Source organism: Pteropus alecto, unplaced genomic scaffold (assembly GCF_000325575.1).
Source record: "Pteropus alecto unplaced genomic scaffold, ASM32557v1 scaffold224, whole genome shotgun sequence".
NCBI classification, from domain to species: Eukaryota; Metazoa; Chordata; class Mammalia; order Chiroptera; family Pteropodidae; genus Pteropus; species Pteropus alecto.
In genome coordinates this window covers 2903432-2926346 of record NW_006436289.1, presented here as the reverse complement: position 1 = coordinate 2926346, position 22915 = coordinate 2903432, and the positions used below count along the sequence as shown (strand labels likewise).

The 22915-nt window shown below is 38.6% G+C and overlaps 1 protein-coding gene across 2 annotated transcripts in view; it reads right to left on the bottom strand.

The window, feature by feature from the left end:
- The window catches only part of CADM1 (cell adhesion molecule 1), a 320221-nt gene that overhangs the window by 26791 nt on the left and 270515 nt on the right, over positions 1-22915 (bottom strand). For both annotated transcript variants that reach the window (XM_006912791.3, XM_015590134.2), the window contains exons 6-8: positions 15908-16007; positions 12571-12743; positions 7903-7983 (exon numbers count right to left, since the gene is read on the bottom strand). In XM_006912791.3, the coding sequence (XP_006912853.1) occupies positions 7903-7983; positions 12571-12743; positions 15908-16007 (354 nt within the window). The remainder of the gene's footprint in view (positions 1-7902; positions 7984-12570; positions 12744-15907; positions 16008-22915) is intronic.

Below are 22915 nucleotides of genomic sequence, written 5' to 3'. Positions count from 1 at the left end.
CGAGGGCAAATTTATTGTACATTTGCTTTATACAGTCAACACCAAGCATCCCATGTTCTTGGAAATCCAGTAAGCATGAAAGTTCTGAACAGTCACTCTCTATCTCTTTTATGAGTATAATCAAACGAGGTGTCCAAGGGTGGGCCGGGCACTGCTATTTGAAAGATGCACCTTTCACTAAATATTGACTTTTCTTTTTTTAGTCTCTCAGCCACACAAACAATTTATGGGACCATATCTTGAATAAATTAAACATCATCTATATTTCATGTTGTGGTATACGATATTTACAAAATGAAAAGGCCCTGACAATGTGTGAGATTAGAGACACTAGCCATTTACCAAGTAGAAAAAAATATTACTGCCTCAGAGGCAGCTGGGCAATATTTAGTTGAAACAGTCATGTGTAAGCTCCACTGTGGCACATTCTAATCCTTTCATATGGATTCTCTCCAACTTAGAATTGTTCATTGAGTGTGACAGACTGGGGGTTTAAAACTAATCCATAAATTAGTCCGTGGTCTCAAACACAACGGGTGCCATAAATGAAAATGAAAATCCTAGAACAAAATTAAATTCACAACCTTAAATATTTTTTCTTCACCAATTGCTCTGTGGCGCTCCTGCTTTTACAACGTGCAGATTCACTGCAAGACTGCATTTTGGGGTGTGAGTGAGTAGGGTGTACATTAAAAAATGCACAGTGTAATAACCCAGAGAACTCAATCTGCTCAAAAGAAGAGCTTAATTGTAAAGAATTTAAATTCTCCCATTTTGATTGTCATAAGCTTAAATGAAAGCATACTAAGCAGTCTAGACATATTTTAATACATCTTTCCTCAGTTTATTTTCCTAACTAAAGTCAATAAGGAGCCAATGGGTTTTCTTAATTGAATTCTCCTTCAGTTTCTGTTATGGAGCTGCTTTAAATCTAGACGCTAGGGCAGGCAAGGAATTCCCCTGACAATTTTATTTTCATACTTGTGTTATGTTGGCCAATATATATTAAATATAGGTTTTTTCCCCTTATTTATTTATTTATTTATTTATTTATTTATTTATTTATTTATTTATTTATTTATTTAGACTTATTTGAAATCTATTGAAGGCAAAAACATGTGCTGGAAAATTAAACTTTGAAGTTTATTTTCTACTGGTTTCCCGGTTAATTTTCTTTTCATCTATGTTATGCTTTAATTAAACTCCTATTTCTCAGGGATGGGAGAAGTGGATGGGAACAGGCCCAAACAGGAGAGCTATAATAAAGCTCTCTTACTTCTTAATGTCATCTCCCCTTTGAGTGAAGAGACTGTGTGCGTCGCTGAACAGCAGAAAGGGAAGTGGATTTTTTTTTTTTTTTTGGTTAAGCAATTGCAAGTTTTGTTAAAAGCTTCTTCAGAATTGTTCACTAGTGCTGCTATGCCCTTGAGACCTTTCCATTTGAAAACCAGATGTTCTGAAAATAATAGGAATCTGTACAGTGGTTTCATTTAACAAGGAAAACAATTCCTATATCATGTAGTATGTGAATGCTGGTAGAAGGAGGGACAGGAAGGGGAAAGGCACAGGGAGCGGAGGAAAAGAAGAGGGTGTTGCAAGGAGGGTGATGGTGGGGAGCGGGAAGCGGCTCGAGAAGCTAGTATTTGTCCCGTGGTAGCCACTGGAGGGCTGGGTCCTACCTGACAGCTCCTTTATCTCCTACGACCAAGGACCAAGATAGCTCCAACTCTCACTTTCTAATCGTGAGAAACCTGTATTTGTGTTATCACTTTTTGCACTGTTGATAAATCTTTTGAACGGAAACATGTCGAGTCTTTATCTCTTGAATTATTTCAAAACAAGGAGCATTAAAGTATGGAAGTTATGATTAGAAAAAATATCTCACTCACTTTCCTTCTCTCATTCTTCTTCTTTTTTTTTTTTTTTAAATGCAGAACCTGGCAACCTTCATCACTGTAGTATTCTAATTTCTTCCATTCTCTCATAAATCAATATGGGTCAAAACTGGTTGGCTATTATGCTATTTGTAATAGGTTTATAATTATCAGCAAAATAAAAATGTACATATTTAAGACAGTATGAAAAAATGGTAATGCACTTTTGGGGCAAAACTTATGTAAAGGTAGCTCATTACATAAAAGGCTGCTCATAAGTATTGACTAATGTCCTAATAATGTTTTTGTCACCAGGCATACTGGCATATCAGTAACACTCAATATGTATTCAATAAATGATGAATGAAATCGGTCTTAATGGAGTAGGTGCCAACTCTAGAGAAAATGCAATTTAGTAAACATTCTAGGATGAAAGATGTGAATTTCCTATCAACAATGGCTTAATATATGCCTGGAACATAAACACACACAAAACATACACACACTGAAGATAGATGCTTGAAGTAAAGTTAGGGATTCATGCTTAATTTCTAAAATGCCAACCTTTCCTTTTTTTATTTTCTTCCTCCTGGCCAATCTTGCTCCTTGTCTCTGACTTCTCATTTCCCAAAGTCATTATAAGAAAGAATTCTTCTTTGCCAGAATGATAACTGCCACCAAGGTCTCAGAAAATCCAAGTCTGGTTCCCTTTATGGCAGGGTTTTCTCAATATCATTTTGGGTTAGATAATTCTTTGTTGTAGGGTCTGTCCTGTGCATTATAGGATATTTAGTGGTATCCCTGGCCTCTATCCGTTAGATGCCAGTAGTACCCCAAGCTGTGACAACCGAAAATGTCTCCAGACATTGCCAAATGTCCCTGGGGGTATGTGGTGGGAGACCCTGGTGGGAGTGGTTGGTAAAACTGCTTTTGGTTGAGAACCACTGCTTTAGGGGAGGGAAACTCAAGACCTCATTTAGGGTAATTATAGAGAGAAAGGGCTCATTCATGAGGCCCCAAAAGGCAAGGGAGGTACCTAGGTCATCCTCTCTTATTCAGATTTTATCCATTCTTTAATGGCACAGAACAAATTCTACTTGTCCTGTGATGTCTCCTCACCTTCTGCCTGTGCCACTGAGTCAGCCCTAACTGCATAGTATCTATCTCCTGTTATTGAGTTCCAATGTGTACGTAAAATATAATCATATTTTAAAGGGTTAAAGGAATTTTCTGGCTCCATAGGCACCAGCACGGTGCTATATGTATTATGGGTACTTGATATTTATTGAATACATCCCTAAAAGCAAATACCCCTTACACCATGTAAATATCAACAACACAGAGCGGAAATCAGTAGCCAAGACCCTGGAGAGTAGTAGATAGCTCTATGTGGAGGAAAGCTTTCTACTGCAATTTAGATGGTCATGTTAGAGACTCAGGTTTACTTCTTTCCTCTGTATATGAAAAACTGAAAACATATGCCGTGGTGTTGAGTTTCTCCAATTTGGCATGTTCTACAGATATTACTGAAAGATAAAGGTGTGCTCACCTTCTTTATGTGATCTGATCCACATTACATACAAACAAAAGCTTATGATATTAGACTATGAAAGCCAAAATCATAATGTGAGCCTGAGGGTGGGACTCTCTCTCTCCAAGGTATCCTGGGGTTTTGAGTCCTTAGATACCAAAAAGAAAAACCTTGCCATTTATTTTCTAAGAAACATAAAATATTTAATTGGGTATATACTTTTAAAAAGAGAAAAACTCATTTAGAAATGACCTACTTCATTCTTATGAAAGGATTTTTAAATGTGTTTCTGAATTTGGCCCTATAGCTATTCATTTCTTATTCTAAGGTGATTTTAATTATTTAATTTATGACAGTCACATGTAGAGTGTGACCTAAAGGTTGAACTCCCCCTGGCCTGAATTTTGTATTTAAGCTGCTAAGGGTGTGTAGACTGAGTGCTAAGTGCTTTCTGCGGTACTCCTCAGCATGGATCTAACTCAGGATGCAACCAAACAGAAAGAATACAATATCTGTATTAACTAGGGAGAGAAACACAAAATACTTTCCTAAGATGTTTAAAGGAAAAGCTTGATGGCACTTGCAGACAGGGGTGAAAGCTATCACCAAACAGAGAAACAGGTAATTCTATGTACACCTAATAAACAAAGTCAATTAACTTCAAAGAAAGTTCGAAACAAAACAAAACAGACACTCCCACCCCAGCGATGACACTAGGTTCTTTGATTCTGGTTTCTGAGAGGAATCTGCATGAAAGATTTTTAAACTAGTCATGGCTAGCTGTCTCTGTATTTTAACGGAGGACTCCAGGGACAATTTAAATGATGCAGTTTGCTCTTCTACAAAACAGCATATATTTTCATGAATGACACCACACGGACAACTTGACATGATTAAAAAAAAAAAAAAAAGCATGGGAGTTTGCTAATAGCAATAAACAGAAATATATTATCAGAATATAAATCAACATGAAAGAGGACAGACACCAAAGAATCTTAGGTAAAATAACGTTGAGGCTCTGCATGGCTTCCATCCCAACTCTATCCCTCAAGTGTGTGTGTATGTGTGTGTGTGTGTGTGTTTAATTTGGAAAGGAATCTAATGACATTAAAGGCGTAATATGGTTGTAAAGCCACAACAATAGTGATGTGGCAAATTAAAACCAAATATTCCTTTCACTACTCTAGAACCTGCAAAAATTCTTCCATAGATGAAGTTATCCTCCACATGTAGGAGACCCGCTCCAAGTAGGGTGGAAGGAAGACAGGGACACCCTTGCTCATCTCATCCATCAAGTCTGTGATTCTGAGTGGGCAACCTCAAGTCAGACTGGGCTTATAATTCCTCTCTTTCAAGGGTCTTCGGGATGAAGCTCTAACCTCTTATGAGGGAGCTGGGTGCCTGGGAACACAATGATAGTCTGCCTTCCTAACAAGGGGAACAAGTCTACCATGTTGGTTACAGAAGATAAAAGATAACAAGAGAGCACTTCCTTTCAGAGAAATCTGAAATCAACTCTGACCTTTTGAATTTAAAAATCTTTTTCTATTGTATTTGTACATTTTCTTATAATGAAACTCTGACCTGGGGAATGGGTTTCAGTTATTGCATTTGACTGGGAAAGAAGAAATAGATGACTGTGGGCTGCTTCTTTTTTTTGTAAGCTCAGGCTTTATGTAACTGTCATTAGATTTAGCTGTTGAAGCTTTTAAGGCTAATGGTGACTATAATATACCAAACAGTGCAAGAGAGAAGAGTGGAAATTAATTTAGCTATCCATTTGTCAAGATTCAGTCTGGAAGATTTTTTAGGAACCAATCTAAATCTAGGGGATAGCCTGCACCTTTAAAATGGGATACAGAATCATTCAGCTTCATAACCTTTAATCTGTTTGAAGAAAGGAGCAAATGTTAAATTGCACAAGTGTACTTTCTGGGCAAGATAAATATATATAAGACTGCTTGTTAAGACACAGTAAGCCTGTAAGATCACATCCATTAAGGCAACGAATTCTACAATGTTGTTTCAGTGGCAATTTCAGTTTAGCTACTCTTGGGTGTGCCAGTGAGAATCTGGGAATTCATTAACACAAATGCATTTTGTGTGTAGAGACGATTCAGTTGCTAACATCAGAAGGCTAACGTGCATGCATGAGATCATCTTACACTACCCTGAACTGAAGGGCCAGGAGAGGAAAGAGAGAAGCCAGGACAAGGCCCTGTTAAATGTCCCTCTGATGTGGACAGAAATATAGCATTGTTTGTTTTTAAAATTTCCTCTTAAGTGGAGTCTCTGCAGTAGGAACTGTGATAACAGTGAGTTGTAGCTGTGTGAGGACATAAGGTTAGCTGTAGTGTGGAGTGAAGGATTAAATGCTGGGTACGGAAGTGCCGCCTCCCAATCGCTGAGATTGATTGTGAGGGAGGAGGAGTTCATGGAGTGCCAAGAAAGGTCTTAAAAAACAAAAAACAAACAAACAAAATAAAACCCAAACCTAAGATAGTGAGAGGCCAGCCACAAATGAAAAGTGTTTTTCCATATTAAAGAGAAATGTGGTGTTTGTACAGAGTAAGGCCTCAGCTGCTTTAAACTGTAAACCTGGCTAGCTCTATATGAAACCTTCTACAATGAGAGGTAATAAAGGCCTGCTCATCTCTGGACAACTTCTACAAAGAAAATACAGACTACTGTAGGGTGTTCTTAAACAGTTCACATATGCAGGGCAGTGGAGAATGGAGTGATGTAATTTATACTAACATCCAAAGGGCAATTCACAGGAAGCTTTATGAAAGCCTGGTAACAAGAGCTCAAGCCTAAACTGGTGTACAACCTGGATCAGAGGTAAGGAATCGTAAAAGGTAAATAACCTAGTTCGTAGGATGGCAAGTTGATAGCATGGTTGCTCTGGAAATCAGAGTTAGGAAGGAGCATCTTCACTGTGCTTATCAATGATCCAGAAAGTGGGAGGAATCTATTCACTATACTGAAAAACTGAGTTTACTTAAGAAGCAGAAGGGACTAACAAAAAACTAAAACAGAAATACGCACAAACAAGAATTTAGGAAGTAGCCTCCATGGAGTTGAGTTTAGAGTGAGACAAAAAAAAACAATTGATGGATTTTCAGAAGATTTTAATTTAAGGCACTGATGCTTTTATAAACAACATTCAGAAAAATCCTCACTAGTGGCTTATTTAAAGTTCTCTTTGTTCCACTGTATGGTTAGAAAGGTGAAGAAAATTGAGATTAGACAATCTCTTGTTATATTTCATAAACAGATGAGGCCTCCTCTTTCATTGACTACTTTGAATTTTCATCATATCTATCTCACTGACTCCTGTGAAAATTGAAAATGTCCCCAGAAAGTCAATGTAAAGAATGGTTGCCGTATCTAGGGTGGTAAAGAGGATTTATACATGAAGAATGATGAGTAAAATATTCAGTGTTTTTAAGGAAGTCAAGTGATAGGAATGTATAACAGGACGCATGGCTCCGAGAGACCTTACAGTCTCATCCAGTAACAGAATGAAGGAGAAAAGTTATTTTTCAAAGAGTTTTTTTTTTCCCCTCATAGAATAATTACTTGTACATGTTTCTGTGACAGCTACCTGCAAACGGTCGGTGGGGAAGGCTTTACCAAAAGGAAATCCTCCATGTCTAGTTGACACGGTGTGGCCATAACCCTTGCTATCTTGTTAGGCATAGGACACTCCAAGGTTCCCAGACAAGCAACATCAAGTGATACGAGAGCCACTGGAGACCAGGAAGGGGATGGATGGCATACCTCCGACCTCAGTGACAGTCAGAAAATAAGAGATAGTAAATCTCATTTTGAATAAGTTTCAGACAATCCAAAGAGACAAAGCCATTGAGTTATAACCTCTGTGGCTGCCTCTCCCAACATCTAACTGAGGGCAGCGAGGCATACATGGGTACCCAGCATGGAAAAGACAGTGACTCCCTCTGATCTCCTGTGACCACCCAGGGAACAAAAACAGGCAGGAACATCATCAGCAGTACTCTCTGGGGCAGGAAGGATGACAATGTACTTAGGAACATGGCCCACATGGGCATGTTAAAGGGTGTATACTTTCCTTCACATGGATTAAGATGAAATTGAGACAAGGAGAAGATCCAAAGCCATAATACTTACCATTTCATCAACCACGGCTAAGCATAAGCTATCAGCGTGTCCTCTAAGAGCCAGGCTGCCTTTTCCCTAGCATCTTGCTTTGAATCGTGATGCTTAAAAAAAGAATTCTCTCTTATGGGTAAGCAGCAAAATATCTGATCTACTGTTAAATGCCTGGATGTTAAAAGATTTTCTGAGGTTTTTAAGATTCAACCTAAGAATACAGTATCTAATGTCTCTGAAGTTCCAAAATAAAGGAACAATTAAATCCAAAGGATTTAAAGGGAACTTTTAGGCTTCTTTTTATACATACCAGAAAGACAATATACATTCAGGGCATTTCCAATGGTAATGAAGGTACCATACCTGTGATGATGGTAAGGATGGTGGTGGTGGTGGTGGTGGTGGTGGTGGTTGTTGTGGGAGGAGGGATAGTTGTGGGGGGATCTGGATAAAAAAAAAAAAAGGAAAATCAAACCCACAATGCTGAACACAACAATGATCAGTAATGACAAAACAAAAGCATGAGGACATTGAGATGTTCGATGATTTTCCCGTTTAAAAGCAAGTTTTTCCCCAAAGGCTTATGTCTTCTAATTATATCCCAAAGCCTTAGTTGGAAGAGCTAAGAAAAGAAGAGATTTGTATTAATGAAGTGAACTAGGAATGAGGAGAGTTGAAGTAGAGAAGGGAGGAAAAAAAGAACAAAACATCTGATACCTCTCACCCCAATTTGATTTCAAAAGTGAGGTTAGACCAACTCAGCACCCAAGAGGGTGTGACGGTTTTCATTTCATTTTATACTTTTACAGATGGGAGGAAGGAGGAGATGGTGCCACTCTATCTAAAGGGCTCCTGTCGGCCAAGGATGAGTGTGTTCCTGCTCCCTTGCTCTCTATGACTGTTAACTTCATTATTCTCCACCTGTACATCCCATCAGAAAGTAAAACTACTTCTATACTTCTAAATAAAGAAGAGAGAATGTCACCACTAAATATCAAATTCCAGGCATGAGAGATTTTACTGAGATTTTATCTAAAGTCACTAAAAATGTACAACTTACCAATATTAGTAAGTTAGTTGCCTTTGCTTACGTTAAAAGCTTGACCTAAGTGCACTACAATGATAAGACTGATAGAACGTTTTCCATCTTGTAAACAAGAGAACTAAGCATAAATGAGGCTTGACCGTCAAAGCCAGGAATCCCAAAGGGAATCCATTGTCAGATGCTTGATAACTGTATATTCTATCATTTCAGAAATTATTTTGGGGAAAAGGGAAGGGCAAATATGAAAGAGAAAAAAAAAATTCTAAGCCCAAATGATCAAACTGAATGTGTTAAATTGTCAGCAAGACTTTGAACTAAGCGATCATTCTGCTATAATAGAGCATAAGATGATTTGAAGGCTTTTGATTTTAAATTTTATCTAAAGCACATCAATTTTTTCTTCCCGACACATCTGGTGTCCTTTTATCTCCAAGTGAGCTCTCAGATTGTCTAATTAATACATCAAAACTTTAATTATATACTGCACCTTTACTGGGTTTGATACAACTTCCTGAAAGTTTATGAAAATATTATCTTGGTTCTTGGTTATAAGGTCTGCTTAAAATGATTCTTACTACTGATCAATAATCTGAGGTTTTAATGCTCCTCATGGACTTCTCTCACACATACACAAATGTACAAATATGATAGTGAAGAATCAACAAATTGTTGATAGTGAAGAAACAGCAAATTGTTCATTTCATTTAAGATGAGGACACAAGCAGTTTAAACTATTGTTTAAAGCAGCCTCACTTGCCTTTAGAAGGAATTTCTAAAAACAAACAAAACAAACAAACATTCTTCTCTAAGAAGTAGAAATCATTAAACTAGTAATTTCAAACTATTTTTTTAGAAGAATAGGCACATTCAATTTTGCTCCTTGGACACTTTCTTATGGAGGCCACAGGTGGGGAAGCATTTTGTGACCTGGCAGATCATTTTGATGTACCTGTACCCTGCTGCAGGTGTAGCCGAAGATACAGATGAGTGAGGTGCACTGCCCCCTGAGCTAAGCACTGAAGACTTCCTGGTCTCTCTAGAACCTAACTCAATGGTACCCAGAGAAGTACCTGCCTAGTATGTGAACAGCTAACGTGGTTTTTCTGTTTTGGTTCAATTACAATATTTATCACTGAAAAGAAACATGTGTACCTTGAAGACTTCTCCTGATATACTATAATGCTATTTCTGTTCTTATCTATAAAAGTTTGGCATAAAATATGTGATATCCACAATACAATCAAAAAGGATCTGAAGGTGACTTGAAAATATGATTATGAGCAAGGACTGGACCAGACTAATGAGGGAAGAGACATCAGAAAAAAAGGTCACCAGTTCCTTTCATTATGTGAAAAATCACACATTTAGAATAATTTCCATTACTGCTGGGGCAACTGTTGTTCTTTACATCTGGCTCAAGTGACCTAAATGAATTAGATTCTGTTAACAGGTAAAACCTTAATGCTTAGATCATTTCTAGCAATAAGAACAATATGAGACCGCTATTAAAAAAATACACAGTGGGAGCTAATGAGCTGGGTTTAACACATAGAAGCTGAAAGAACAAAACAAATGGGGGCTCGGGCACTAAGTTACTTCCAGAAAATTAAACATGGTAAAGACATGTCAACTCTTAGTTCATAAAGTACATTGAAAGTTACTGTAGTAGTACAGTAAATCAGCTTGGAAAAGAAAATCTATTTACCACCTTCTCAATTTGCTAGAGTATTTTATTAAGAGACCAGCAACACCTCAGGTTAGTATGCTAGCCTGCCATGCCAAGCACTGCTAGGAGCACAGATTAAGGGCGGGAAGGAGGAAAGAGGCCATAGAGCTAGCAAATCCCTAGTCAAGGACAAGGGCATCATCTCGGATTGGGGAGATAGGTGTGTGTAGAGGTATTTGCCTAAGCAACTGGGTCTCTGCTTCTTGGCTTTAAAATAGTACACTCTGGCCCCGTAAGTTAATTCCAAAAGAGCAATCTTACATTGGAGGGAACTGTACTATTGGAAAGCAGTCAGAATAAAAGGAACTACAGAGAAAGATATAAATTTTACTGTAGACTTTGGAATCAAAGCATCGTGGCTCTGATTTAACAACCTTGTAAACTGGGTTAAGTTATGTGACCTCTCTAAGCTTCATTTTATCATCTGTAAAATGGGATGATGACAGTGCTTACCTCATGTTATTGTGGAGATCAGAGGTGATCATGCATGTAAAACAGTCATCGTAGGGCGTGGACGAAGTGAGCACTCAATAAGTCCTAGCCATAAGCTAGTGTCCAAAATTATTCAACTATAGCTGTCCATCAAATCCACAAAATGTTTCTCATCTTGAGATGTAGGAACAGTAGGTACAAAAATAAATCAACATCGTTTTTCTAGATACTTTAGTCTTCAGAATCAAGGAAGCATATTATAGACTGGTAGAAATTTGTCACTGCTTTTTATAATCTGCAGTTTATAAAATGAGCCGGATGAAAGTCTGTAAACCTGGGTAATGGCAATGTAGGGACTCGCATGAGGTTCAAACCCTGATATACAGAGAGCAGACGGGAGGGACATAGAAGTGGATGGGAGGGATTTACCTTTCCATCCCCCTCTATCAGCAGATTGTGAATAGTCTGAGGAAGAGAGGTAGCTCTGTGGATTGTCAACTTAAAATGGGGCATGAGGCACCCCCCATGCCTTCTCAGAAGAGCCATTCCCTTGACTTTGATCTCTTTAGCTACTGGGGAAAATTAATGATATTATGTGTAAACCACGGACAACTTGGGTAGTGAGCAAAGAAAACCTACCTTAGAAGTCTACAAATAAGGTGATTACATATGATCCTTTAATTTTGCATTATGGTAAGGAAAAAAAAACCCTCAGGTATAGGCTATGAATTGTTTATTAATATCCATTGTAGATGTGGTGTAAAGCATGCTTCTATTTTATCAAAAATACTTGTATTTCTATTTTCTTCATAAGGAAAGCGGCCAGCTTCTAAGACATTAAGGTGTAAATATTCCACATGTATGTTTATGAGTGTCTATGTGTATATTCACATACACTTACACTGGGATTATTTACACTGCTAATGCAAAGAAGGAAATGAACTCACATATTCATATATTTATAAGACACTGAAATTTTCATGTCTATGGCTACTCATTCTGTGATATGTCAGTTCATAACTATTTTTCCTGGTATAAAACTAACCAAGAGAATTCAATTGAACAGAAGATACTCAATTTGTCATCATAAGACTAGAGAGGCAGTACACTTTTCAACTAAATAGAGAATATTCATCATGCACAAAACTGACGATAAGATATAAATGGGAAACAAGTTTAAAATGCCTGGCACACGGTAGATGCTCAATAAGTGTTTGTTGACTAGAGAATGAAATTCGTAATATGTTTTAACAATCCTGTAAAAAGATATTAAGAAAACAGACAAATTAAAAAAAATTGTGTCTAAAGCAGTAGCTATAGGTTGGTCATTCATGCAACTACCAAGGACCTTCTCTGTTTTCCAAGTATTTACTGGCTTGCAATATCTTCTGTGAGGTAATAGCTTCATGCTGAAAATAGGATAGCTCTGCTCATCAAAGCAGGAGAAAGGCTCAACCAGGTATCATAGGAGAATACCACTGGGAATAAACTTTCTGAGATGAAAAGCCATTAATTGGTAAGGTTGAATTTTACAGTCATTATTTCTAATGTAACCTCCACAGCTTGTGCCCGAGGACACAGCTTTCTTACTCAGCACGACTAGAGACCGTGATCTAGTGGGAAATCCACATGAATAGAGGGAGTGAAGAAAAGTCACTGCCCGCCTTGTGGAGACACTGGGGTCCACCCCAGGCCAGGCTTCTTTAAGTTCTTGAAGGAAACAAATGGGCTTTTGGTTTTCAACTTGACCAAAAGCTTTGGGAGTGAACTGTAAGTGGCAGTTATATGTAAATGAGTCTAATAGAAGGTGTTTTATCTTCTCACGTACCGTATACATACAGCATATAATCCGAATGAGCTTTGCCCACTATGTTTGAAGCTTCACAGCGGTATGTACCATTATCTGTTTTGTTCAGGTTATTGATGAACAGGTTGGGCCCGGACAGTACGGCATGTTGAGGCATTTCGTCATCGACTCTCACCCAAGTTACCATCACAGGCCTGCAGAGGAAAGGGAAACAGACAGGTTACATTATTATTTCCCATTAAGATGTCTGCATCAAACTTCTCGCCCACACATTAAATGAATCACAGGCAGGGTGACACAATTAAAGAGGACCTACTGGAGATATGTTAAGTTCACAGAATTACAACTGTGATGTCTCCAAAAATCTGTTTGGAATGTTAATTTTTTTTTTTTTTTAAATATTATCAGGTGTTGAAAAACTTTCAACAGATCACAAGCAGGAGTCTTATTATTTCCAACTCATCTTCAACAAATCAGTAAATAAACCAACGTGCCCTATTTTTATGCCCTGCTGTGTGGTTTCACACCAGTTCAGACAGGACAGAGCTCACCCATTGTTAATCATCTCATTAATTAGGGGAAAAAATCCAATTCTTGGCTAGTGATACATGCATTAATCTGATGGTTGCTAACACACCAAGACACTTGCTTAGAAGACACTTGTGATATTTAAATGGAGTTCGAGTTTTATAAAAAGGAATGGACTTTTACATCTGCATAGTCCTTTCTGTTGGGCTCTGCTGTTTGAAAAAAAAAAACACCTCTTCTCATTCTGAAAAGATGCAATCACTTCTTCTGTCTTTAACTCCTACCTATAACCCACCCTCCTCCAACCTAAGATGCCACCGCATCCTCTGCTGCCCCAGTCCACCTCATATACGTGTTCCCTGGCAAAATGCCTTCCTTTACGGGCTCTCTCCAAGGCCCACACACTATTACCTCTCTCTGTCGCGTGTGCACCTGCAGGCCCCACAGCTTAAGGGAGACGCTCCCCAGTTAATCACTGCGGAGTGCATCTCCACATGAACTCTTCAGGTCCTATGGCACTTGCTCATCAGGGACGAGTTTGTTTTAGTGATTTAAGTACCACATTTGTATCCATTAGGAAAAAGAAAATTTTACAAGATGCTCCGGAGCCAAAATTGCACACACGTAAAGTATCTTTCAAACATACTGACTTTAAAACTTCCGATCTTCAAAGTGGCTCCCCCAACCTCCTGTGAAATCGAGGCCACATCTAGCGTTGTGCCAGAAAACTTTCACTTTAAAGGAAGGGAAACATAGATTCCAGTGCAGAGGTAACTTCCTTTCAGTTTCTATCACTACCTCTAGGAGAGTGACATGACAAAAGACACACGCTTAATGATGGACGGATCCTCAAGTTAGCCCTGTCAAGCAGCATTCCAATTTTCAAATGGGATGCGAAGTTACAATTTTTCTTTAATTACACATGGGTTTGTCATCATGACCTAGTAAATTATTTAAAAATTAGTACCGCATATGTCCTCCTTGCAGGCAATGGCAAATGGGTCTGCCTGGCAATCAGACCTAATGTCCTGCTGTTTGACAGCTGAAACAATCAGTGGGGGTAAGTGCTGAGAATATTCGCAACATTTAATGGCAAGTTAAATTACCATTTTTATTGTATGCAATTTCTTGAGAAAATAAATAGGTAATATGCTAGAAGGGACAGCAGCAGAGTGACGCATGCTTGCTTATACAACCATATACCCGTTCCTATTTGAGAGGAACAAGCGAATACCCTCTCTGGCACAAATGTCCCGAAGAAAACATGTAATTTACTGTCCCCGTGGCACGTCTGATTGAACACAGTACCTTCTTCAGGAGAAAAAAATAGAGAAACGAAATATAGGTTAGCAAGTCATATTCTGTAAACGTGGTTAATGTGGTTGAATATAGGTATTGCAAGTGGCAAGAGGCCCGTGAGAACTTTTTTTTCTCTACTGGATTGTTTTGGAGGTAAGGTAAGCTGCTAAGGTAAGCTGCTGGTAGGGCATGATTCAGTTTTGGAAAAGAAAGATCTGAGTCTTTTGCATCGTTCAAAGAGAAAAAAGACCACTCTGCCAAAGCTTGAAGCATTTGAAACCAAATAACTTTGGAACACCAGAGGAAAAGCAAAACAGACCAAGACCACCTCCTACTTTCTAAAGGTCATCTTTAAAGCTCCAACTGGTCAGTACACAGAGAAGCAAATTCTAGTCCAGGGAGAGGTAAACACAAAACAGGGAGGGCTGAAGTGAGAAGAGAGTGCTGGCAGCAGCCAGGCTCCCTTGGGCTCTCAGGTCTCTCTTGTCACAGATCCTTCCTTAGGTGCGACGAGGAGAGTTCTTTGCAAAGCTTTTAGGGAAGCTTTGTTAAGAGACTCTGAGTTCCTTACATGAAAAACTGTGATCGCGATGTTGGTAAGCAGAACTCTGAGAGGAAAAAAAATCATACCACAGGGACAGCAGAGGGAGCTCAATGCTGTTTTTTTTTTGTTGTTGTTGTTGGGGAGCACTAACAGTTTGAGAGCTAATCCCAACATTGACCTGTTGTACCATTTTATGATTCCATGGGTTGCTCTTTCCAAAAGAAATAGTTAAAACTAATCTTCATTCTACTAAAAAGATGAAAGATTCCATCTCCTCAAACTAAACTGAATAATATCTAAAATGGTATCACCACATGGCTTTTGTTGTTGTTGTGTTAATGATGATAGCTATAGTTTCTCTAATTCACTTTCATTCATTCAGCAGGGGTAAAGTAGCTTCTTTACACTTTTCAAAAAAAAAAAAAAAATAAGAGTGTTCGTTGGTTCTTTTCTTGCATGCATACATACATTCCTTGAGAAAAGGTCCTGAATCATTTCTTCCAAACAAAGACATTTCTAGGAGTCACTCTTCTTTGAGAGAAGGAGAAGCACAATTACAGGTAGGGCAAATTCATGCTGGCATTAAACACAGCAGCTTTCTATATGTCTAAAAACCATCTTTCCAGCCACTTACACATTAACATAGAAAGTAGCAGACATGTCATTAGATTGTGGGCACACTAAAAATTTATTAGGATTGTTTTTGGGTGAGAGAAAATCATTCTGACAACTATGTTGATGATAATAACATAGAATTAGCTGAGTTTTCGATCTTGGCTGGAATTTCATTCCCCTCCCCCCATCCTCACCATTAAGAACCACAGTTATTTATTTCCCTTTTCATTGAATATTATTTTATTTCCTGAAAAATATTCCATCCTTTACAGCAGGAGACAGGTGACAGGCCGATGAGTTGTGAATGCACATCTCTGTGTTGTGACATTCACTGCGCATGACCCTCTGTCAACCTTGGCCTTCGGAACTTACTGGGGTTTCCCGATGGCTTCACATGTTAACTCAAGCGCGTCCCCTTCTCGGGTTAGGCCTTGTAGAGGGTAAGTCATCTGAATATGCACTTGAGGCTTATCTGTATGACAACAACAAAAGTATCATGTTTAGCAAACGATATCATCAGGTAAAATCAGACTTGTATGCTGCCACAAACCCCATACTACCGGCACTCTCTCTCTCCATCCTTATGCCGTCAGTAACATCCTTCTAATTAGTTAGTAATCCTGGCATTTGCTCAAATTAAATTGACTAATAACTCTAAGGAGTGAACCGCGAATAGATAAGAGATTCATAAGCCAACTGCGCCACATCAAACATTTCCTGTGAAATACATTTTGTTACATTGAAGTTTATCTCCAAACTCACTCAAGCTAAAGGAAACTCATTTGCCTTCATGCTGAGGTGAAGGCACAGATATTTGTGGTGCTTGGAATTGATACATTTTATCATATATCACATATTACTATGTGACAATATGTTGTGACACTGCATATTAATAAATTTGCTTCTTCTATGTTCTTGCTTTCAAAGGAGAAAGGCAAAACTTCTGAATTCTATTCAAATGGCTCTAAAAATAAAGAAATGGGAGGTTTTGGTGGCCCCTAATTAAACTCTTTGACTTCTCAATGTAAACATATAAGAAGGAAACTGACAGTCTACTGAGGGCCTACTATGGTAGGAACAGTAATTGGTGGCGAATAACCCGTTTTAGGGATGAGAACACTGGTACCGAGAGTGAAGTAGAGAGAAACCTAATGAGACAGCTCCAGAAAATATATGTTGGGAAGTGTTTTTGATTCAAAACCACATTTACCAATAGCAATCCATTATTAAAATCAAGGATAGCTTTCTAATGCAGTGAAGCACTTAGGTAGATGATAGAGGTATTCTTACTTCTACTAGATACTTAAAAGCTGAGTCTGTGGGGGGTATGGGTATGAGAGATGAATGATGGGAGGTGTAGGAAGTAGGGAGGGAAGTGGAAGAGATTGGAATTAAATACACACACAAATACATTTACTAATAAAACCTGGATGAAACTGGGAGGTATTTTTTTTCCTATTCTGAACTAACAAGCTATTAATCCCTAAGTCAGTTTTCTCATTTAATTCTGTGGCTCTGTAAATGTATGTTTTGGGAAATGTACCCAAGAGTAATAAATGTGAGAGGGCAAGACAGCAGTTGGCTGAAAGGTCAAAACAATTTCCATAACTTTACTTTCTCAGACAATCACACCACCTAAACAACAGCCCCTTAGCCTTTCACAAGCAGTGGTTAGTTCATTAGCATTCATCCTACGGAATAAGGGAGAAAACAGAGATATGGCAGGGCTCGACTCATCTCCACTTGGACCCAGCTGAGTAAGTTGCACAAGGGAGTTCTCTCTAGGGATGGCTGCTTTCCAGATGCATCTTGGTAGTCTTTGTTCCTATCAGGGATCTTTCTCTTCTGTCTCTGAAAATCACGTGGCATTCAAAACCTTTTGAGAACGCCTTCTTGTATACCCGTGTGCACTGCACACAGTAAGTTGGTCATGCTTTCTAAGAAGCTAAGTCCCTTGCCAGAGAACATAAGTTAACAGGCCTGAAGCTCCAGCTGACCCTTCTGAGTAACAGGGTTCTATTCTTAGACTTGATGGCAAAGGAAATGCTTAAGAGCAAAATGGCATAGAGGGTTCCAGATACTGATAACTGGGTTGGGAAGGTAGTCATTAAAGACAGACAAAAATACAGGATGAACAGGATGACCTTGAAAGAGGACTGACTGCTGGGTGGAAACAAGAGCTCCTGGGCACTCGCCTCTGAGAACTACAGACTGTATCTTAAGCTAAATACAACCACTGGGTGACAAATGTGGGTCTATTACTTTTAGTGGTATAATACACACACATAGATAGTTGGTTAAATTTATCAAAAACAAACACATTATACAAAAAAAAAACAAAACAAAAACCAAAACAAACCAAAAAAACAACAAAAACAACAGACAATAAGAGACCATATGTTCATACTCAGAAACAGCATCATTTACAAAGTTCCTGGTTAGGGAACCTCTGTCATTCTTATCCATGAACCATTCTTGGTGAGGATAAATTTAAAGCCCCAAATTTGGGCTGAAATGTAACATTTGCTTATAGGTTAATCTCTGATTCATGGAAGGGCTACATTTTCTATGCATTGCTAACTTCAGCCCATTAATTAAGGAGAAGCAGAATGCTTGTTGGCCTATGTAAAAGGCCTTTTGTTTTTTTTCCCCCTGTGTAATTTACGAGCAAACAGAGATGGTATATTTTTCAGCACAGTGCACTAAAGGTTTTACATGCTCAACTTCCATTAATAATAAAGAGAGTGTTGAAAATCTAATCCACTCTGCCTTTTCGGTACCACTGAGTTTGTTTTAGTTAAATGCTTTTTTATGTTATTAATGGCTGTTTACCAGTTGTCAATTATACAAATTAGGAAGAACAAGCTAAGGATTTCCTGTACCTGAAACTTATGTTAATAAAAAAAAAATCATATACTAAGCTATAGAAAATGCACCTTTGATTTTGATAAGTGGTTTTCCTAGTTTACTCTTTAGGTTTCTGGAGAAACATCTACCATTTCCTTAGGAGTACAGCTGCCACAGTTACCTTAATAGCTGGGTGAAAGTAAACATTAATCTCGCTTATATTATACAGAAAAATGTCCTCTTCTGTTGACACATGTAGAATTTAGGCATATTATCTGACTGTGGGGCAGATAGAAACCAAACAGAAGGTCCATGTGTCCTGATTCCTCCCTGGTTGAAAGAAACTTATAGACAAATCCCATTCCCTGTCCTTTGCCCTGAAAGAAGAACTTTTAAATATTATTTAACAGGTACACTAGAAACCCTGGGATTCCACTGGCACCTCTAAAACACAGGGATGTTAATGTTTCATAGTAAGATCCTGACTACAATATAGGTATGTCAAAATACTGAATAATCCTGATGGCTGACTGAATAGCCCAGAGCTCATCATTTATTTTTTAATTATGTTCATAAATCAAATGTTATAACCCACCAAATCTTTTCTGAAACAGAACCAGACTACAAGATTTATTTTTAAGTAATGAGGTAAGGCCCAGTACATTTTCTGGCTGATCATTTTACGCCTCAGTTGGTGTTGTAAGGCACAAGGCTAAAAGCCAGATGACACTTTCTACCCAAGTGCAATAACTGTCCAGAAATGTAGTGCTCAGAATGGCTTAATGTCATTATAAAATGGAACTGCTATATAAAAATAAGAAAAATAGTCGGGTCTGTGCACTTACAGAACATTACAGTTAAAGAGATGGCATCAGCAACAGCCAATCAATTAGGTCGAGGAATCTGAGGTTTTCATAATACGCTGTAATTTTTTTTTTTTAAAAAACACCTATAAAAGACGTTTAGCAAGACTGCTTTAGCAGACAAAATTCATTCATTAGTCAAAGTTGCACAGAGGGTTAAACACCAGGAGGCTTTAGGTCACACTACGGTAGCAACCAATTAAAAAACTAATATTAGAAAGACATTCTGATTTGATGAGACTTTCTTGAAATGTATTTTGCTTTCTCTATAAAGGGAAAAAATATACATTAAAAGAAAACTCTTAAAGAGGTTAGAATGGCTTGCTGGCAGATTACAATTGATTTCATGCCAGTCTGACCTTGCACCACACTCTATGATCTTTACAGAAGACGAAACTCAAGACTCTGTAACCTGTATTTCCCTTTCCTATGTAAATGAAAAGTCACAGTCTCTTCTCTAGATTACAACAGTAATGTTATCAGGTCTCTGAAATTTTTTTTATTAAAAAAAAAAAAAAAAAAAGAAAGAAAAAAAGGTACTTTGCAGTTTCCTTTTGCCTGGGATGTCATCCTTCTCGTGTCCCAGAGAGGAGCGGAGCTGAGGCCAGTGAAAAGGCCCCCCTGATACCCTAGCACACCTTTTATCTTGGGGCTCTGGATATTCCCGCTCTTCTTGAGAAATCTAAGTCAGGTCTGTGGGCGTTAAATGTTCTTTGACAGGCTGACTGCAACCAGGCCCAACGGCTTGAGTGTAAATATGCTCCTACGATTGTATTTGGAATTCAAGCTCTTCGTGTCCCTTACTTAGATTTTGTCCAATATTCTGAAATGCCAGTTAGAGTGGAACTGGATGCCCGTGGAGCCTGTGCTAAGTGTTTAACGGCCGACCAGGGAGAACTCAAGGGCAGTGTACCAAGAACTCAAGGGTCCAGACGTATCAGCATGGCTAGGGGAGGGTTTGAGTCAGTGCCTGTGCATTCAGGTGGGGAAGCACTGACTGAAGAGTCTTTGTCAATCACGGAGGATTACTGCTGTTTGGAGAAGTACGACAATGCAAAGATTAACCTGAGATTTGGTGAGTATTAGGGGCTATTTCTGCTCAAAGCAAGACTCAACCTCTACAAATGGCTGCTGAAATTGTTGGGTTGAGGACAGCTCTGTATTGAAGGAGGGTGATGTCTAGTTAATGCAGGGTGATTGGGACTGGTTAGAGCGCAGAGTCACACTACGCTCTCAGAGGAGTTAAGGAGAATGCCTTGCAAAAGTTTTCCTTTCTATTGTCATAATACATTCATGAATAATTTTTACTGCCATTTGTTTGTTTGCAAGGTGAAGGACCTCCTGCTGTTACATCTGTTGTACGAATCGGAGCACTTCAACTGCACTTCTGGAGGAGGACTGAGCTATTATGAAGGATGAGTCAAATCTGGTGGGACTGACGTGGAATCAAAGAGCATGTGCCACATTACCACAGAACAATGCAATTTTCTCTTGTTACAATTTGCAAGTGGTTTTATAGATATTGAAATTATTGTTTACCCAACAGAATCAAATTTTGTTTTGTGATGTTGAGGCATAAAGTTATGTTTCCAGTGTTTTTTAAATGGGGTATGCACTCACAGAATGCTCTTCCCTGTCTTGGAGAACTCCTTAAAATTTGAAATGAACTCTGAGCAAGAAAATACTCAAAGCAAGATTTTCTGGGCAGCCATGGCCCTCTCAGAGCTGTCCTCTGGCAAGCGGCCAGGGCGCAGAGTAGGGCCAGGTTGGGTGAATGCACGGCCATGACCCCATGGCTGCAACTCTGCTCCATCTTCTTTATGGTCAGTGCCTGTCTCGATAGCTGGCAGCAGGCCGTGGCTGCAGGCGGCTCCAGCAGAGCATGGGGTGTGGACACCTGTGGCTGGAGGAAGCTGCTAGTTCTATAAACTCAGGATGAATTTCCACTAAACTCTCTAAGACATATGATTATACTATTGTGGTGCTCCTAGAAGATATGCCCCGAATGCAATTACTATTTTAAACACAAAAGACATTTTTTCCCATAATATGATCAAAGGAGCATAACCTGTGACTCTGTTTTTGTTACTCACTGATGGTCTGTGGGATAACATTACATTTTTTCGGCACGAAACCCAACATTTCAAATCTGTAAAGCAGTCCCAAATTTGTGGCTAATAAAAACATTTATTATATATTAACAAAGATTCTTTGCATAAGGTTAGCTCTGTAAAAAGAAAAGGTTTTGCTTTTTTGTATCGCTGGTGGCTAGAACAGTACCAGTGTCTGGCACGTAGGCATTCAATATATATTTGCCAAATGAATGAATGAATGATAAAGTAGAGAAATGTTGGGGCATGGATTTCTACTACCTCTGCTGATTAAAAAAAAAAATCAGACCATGAGTCTATCTTAGTCCTGTTATAAACTAGGCACATCACAATTTTCAAGAGTTTATTCAAGCATGCATGATAGGGCAGTGCAAACTCAAAGTGCTCCTAGGGGAAAGGTTTTTATGAAAAAGATGCGGAAGTGAAGAAATGAAATGATTTGGTTGCTTAGAGCTTAAGCAGTTACCTCATCTGGGAAAATTCAGTTGACTGTTAGTTTCATTTTCGTGGAGGGCATTGACTTTGGTTTTGGTTTGCTCACGTAAAGTACCAAGGCCTTAGAACAGCCGCCTCGGTCTACTGGCCTCCTTGTTTAATTACATTAATGGCCCTCATCACAAAATATAATTGTATTTTCTCTTGGAAGGTCAATTCAGCTCCCAAATTGTAAAGTTCAGCTCAGGTGTTCTGATTTACATACTTCCATTTCACTACACATTTATTTAGCATTTCTGGTATATCTCAAGTTGGCATCTTAAGGGAAATCATAAAAGGATGTTGTGTGACCATTCTCTTTAGACTTTTAGATGCCAGCTTCACAATCACTTAACCTTTCACAGAATCAGAATTTGACCTTGAGTTAAAATCCATTAAGTTAGGAGTACACATTAGAAGACTAGTTTCACTATGCAAGTATTAAATGTCCACAACCACAGAGACACAACTTTCACAAGCACACCAGGTTGGACAATGAAAAACAGGAAGGCAGTAGTAAGAGGCCTCTTTCTACGCGGTGTGCCATTGGGAGGCAAAGGCTCTCTTCCTTAGGAGTCATTCAAGTCTTGCTCACAATGTATTTGGCCAAACATTTACTCTTTGTATTTCGAATATTGGTTACTCAGCTTCCTGCTCCTTCTGGCTCTGCAGAAAGCATTACTAACAACCTATAGAGTTAATCATATCGGGAGCTTGTACCTACGACTATCACTGTGTTACCACAAAAAAAAAAAAAAAGACAGGTTAAAACATTAGTTTGAATCGGGGGTCTCCGTGCCTTATTTCTCAGGAGGAATAATAAATACTGAAATAACTTCCCTGGAATGCAATTAGTTGCTTTAAAAAAATAAAAGAAAGAGAGTGTGGGAAAGAGCATATTCTGTTAAAAAAAAGAAAGAGAGAGACTGGAGATCAGAGAGAAAAAGGCCAGCTATTACGCTTTGAAGACTACAACCTAAGAAAAGAATTAATGGGGGAGTGGATGGGATATAGAAGCTGCTCTTGGAAACTGCGTCTTATCCTCCACTCCAAACGGGAAAGATTTTCCAATTTCCAGGTTTTTC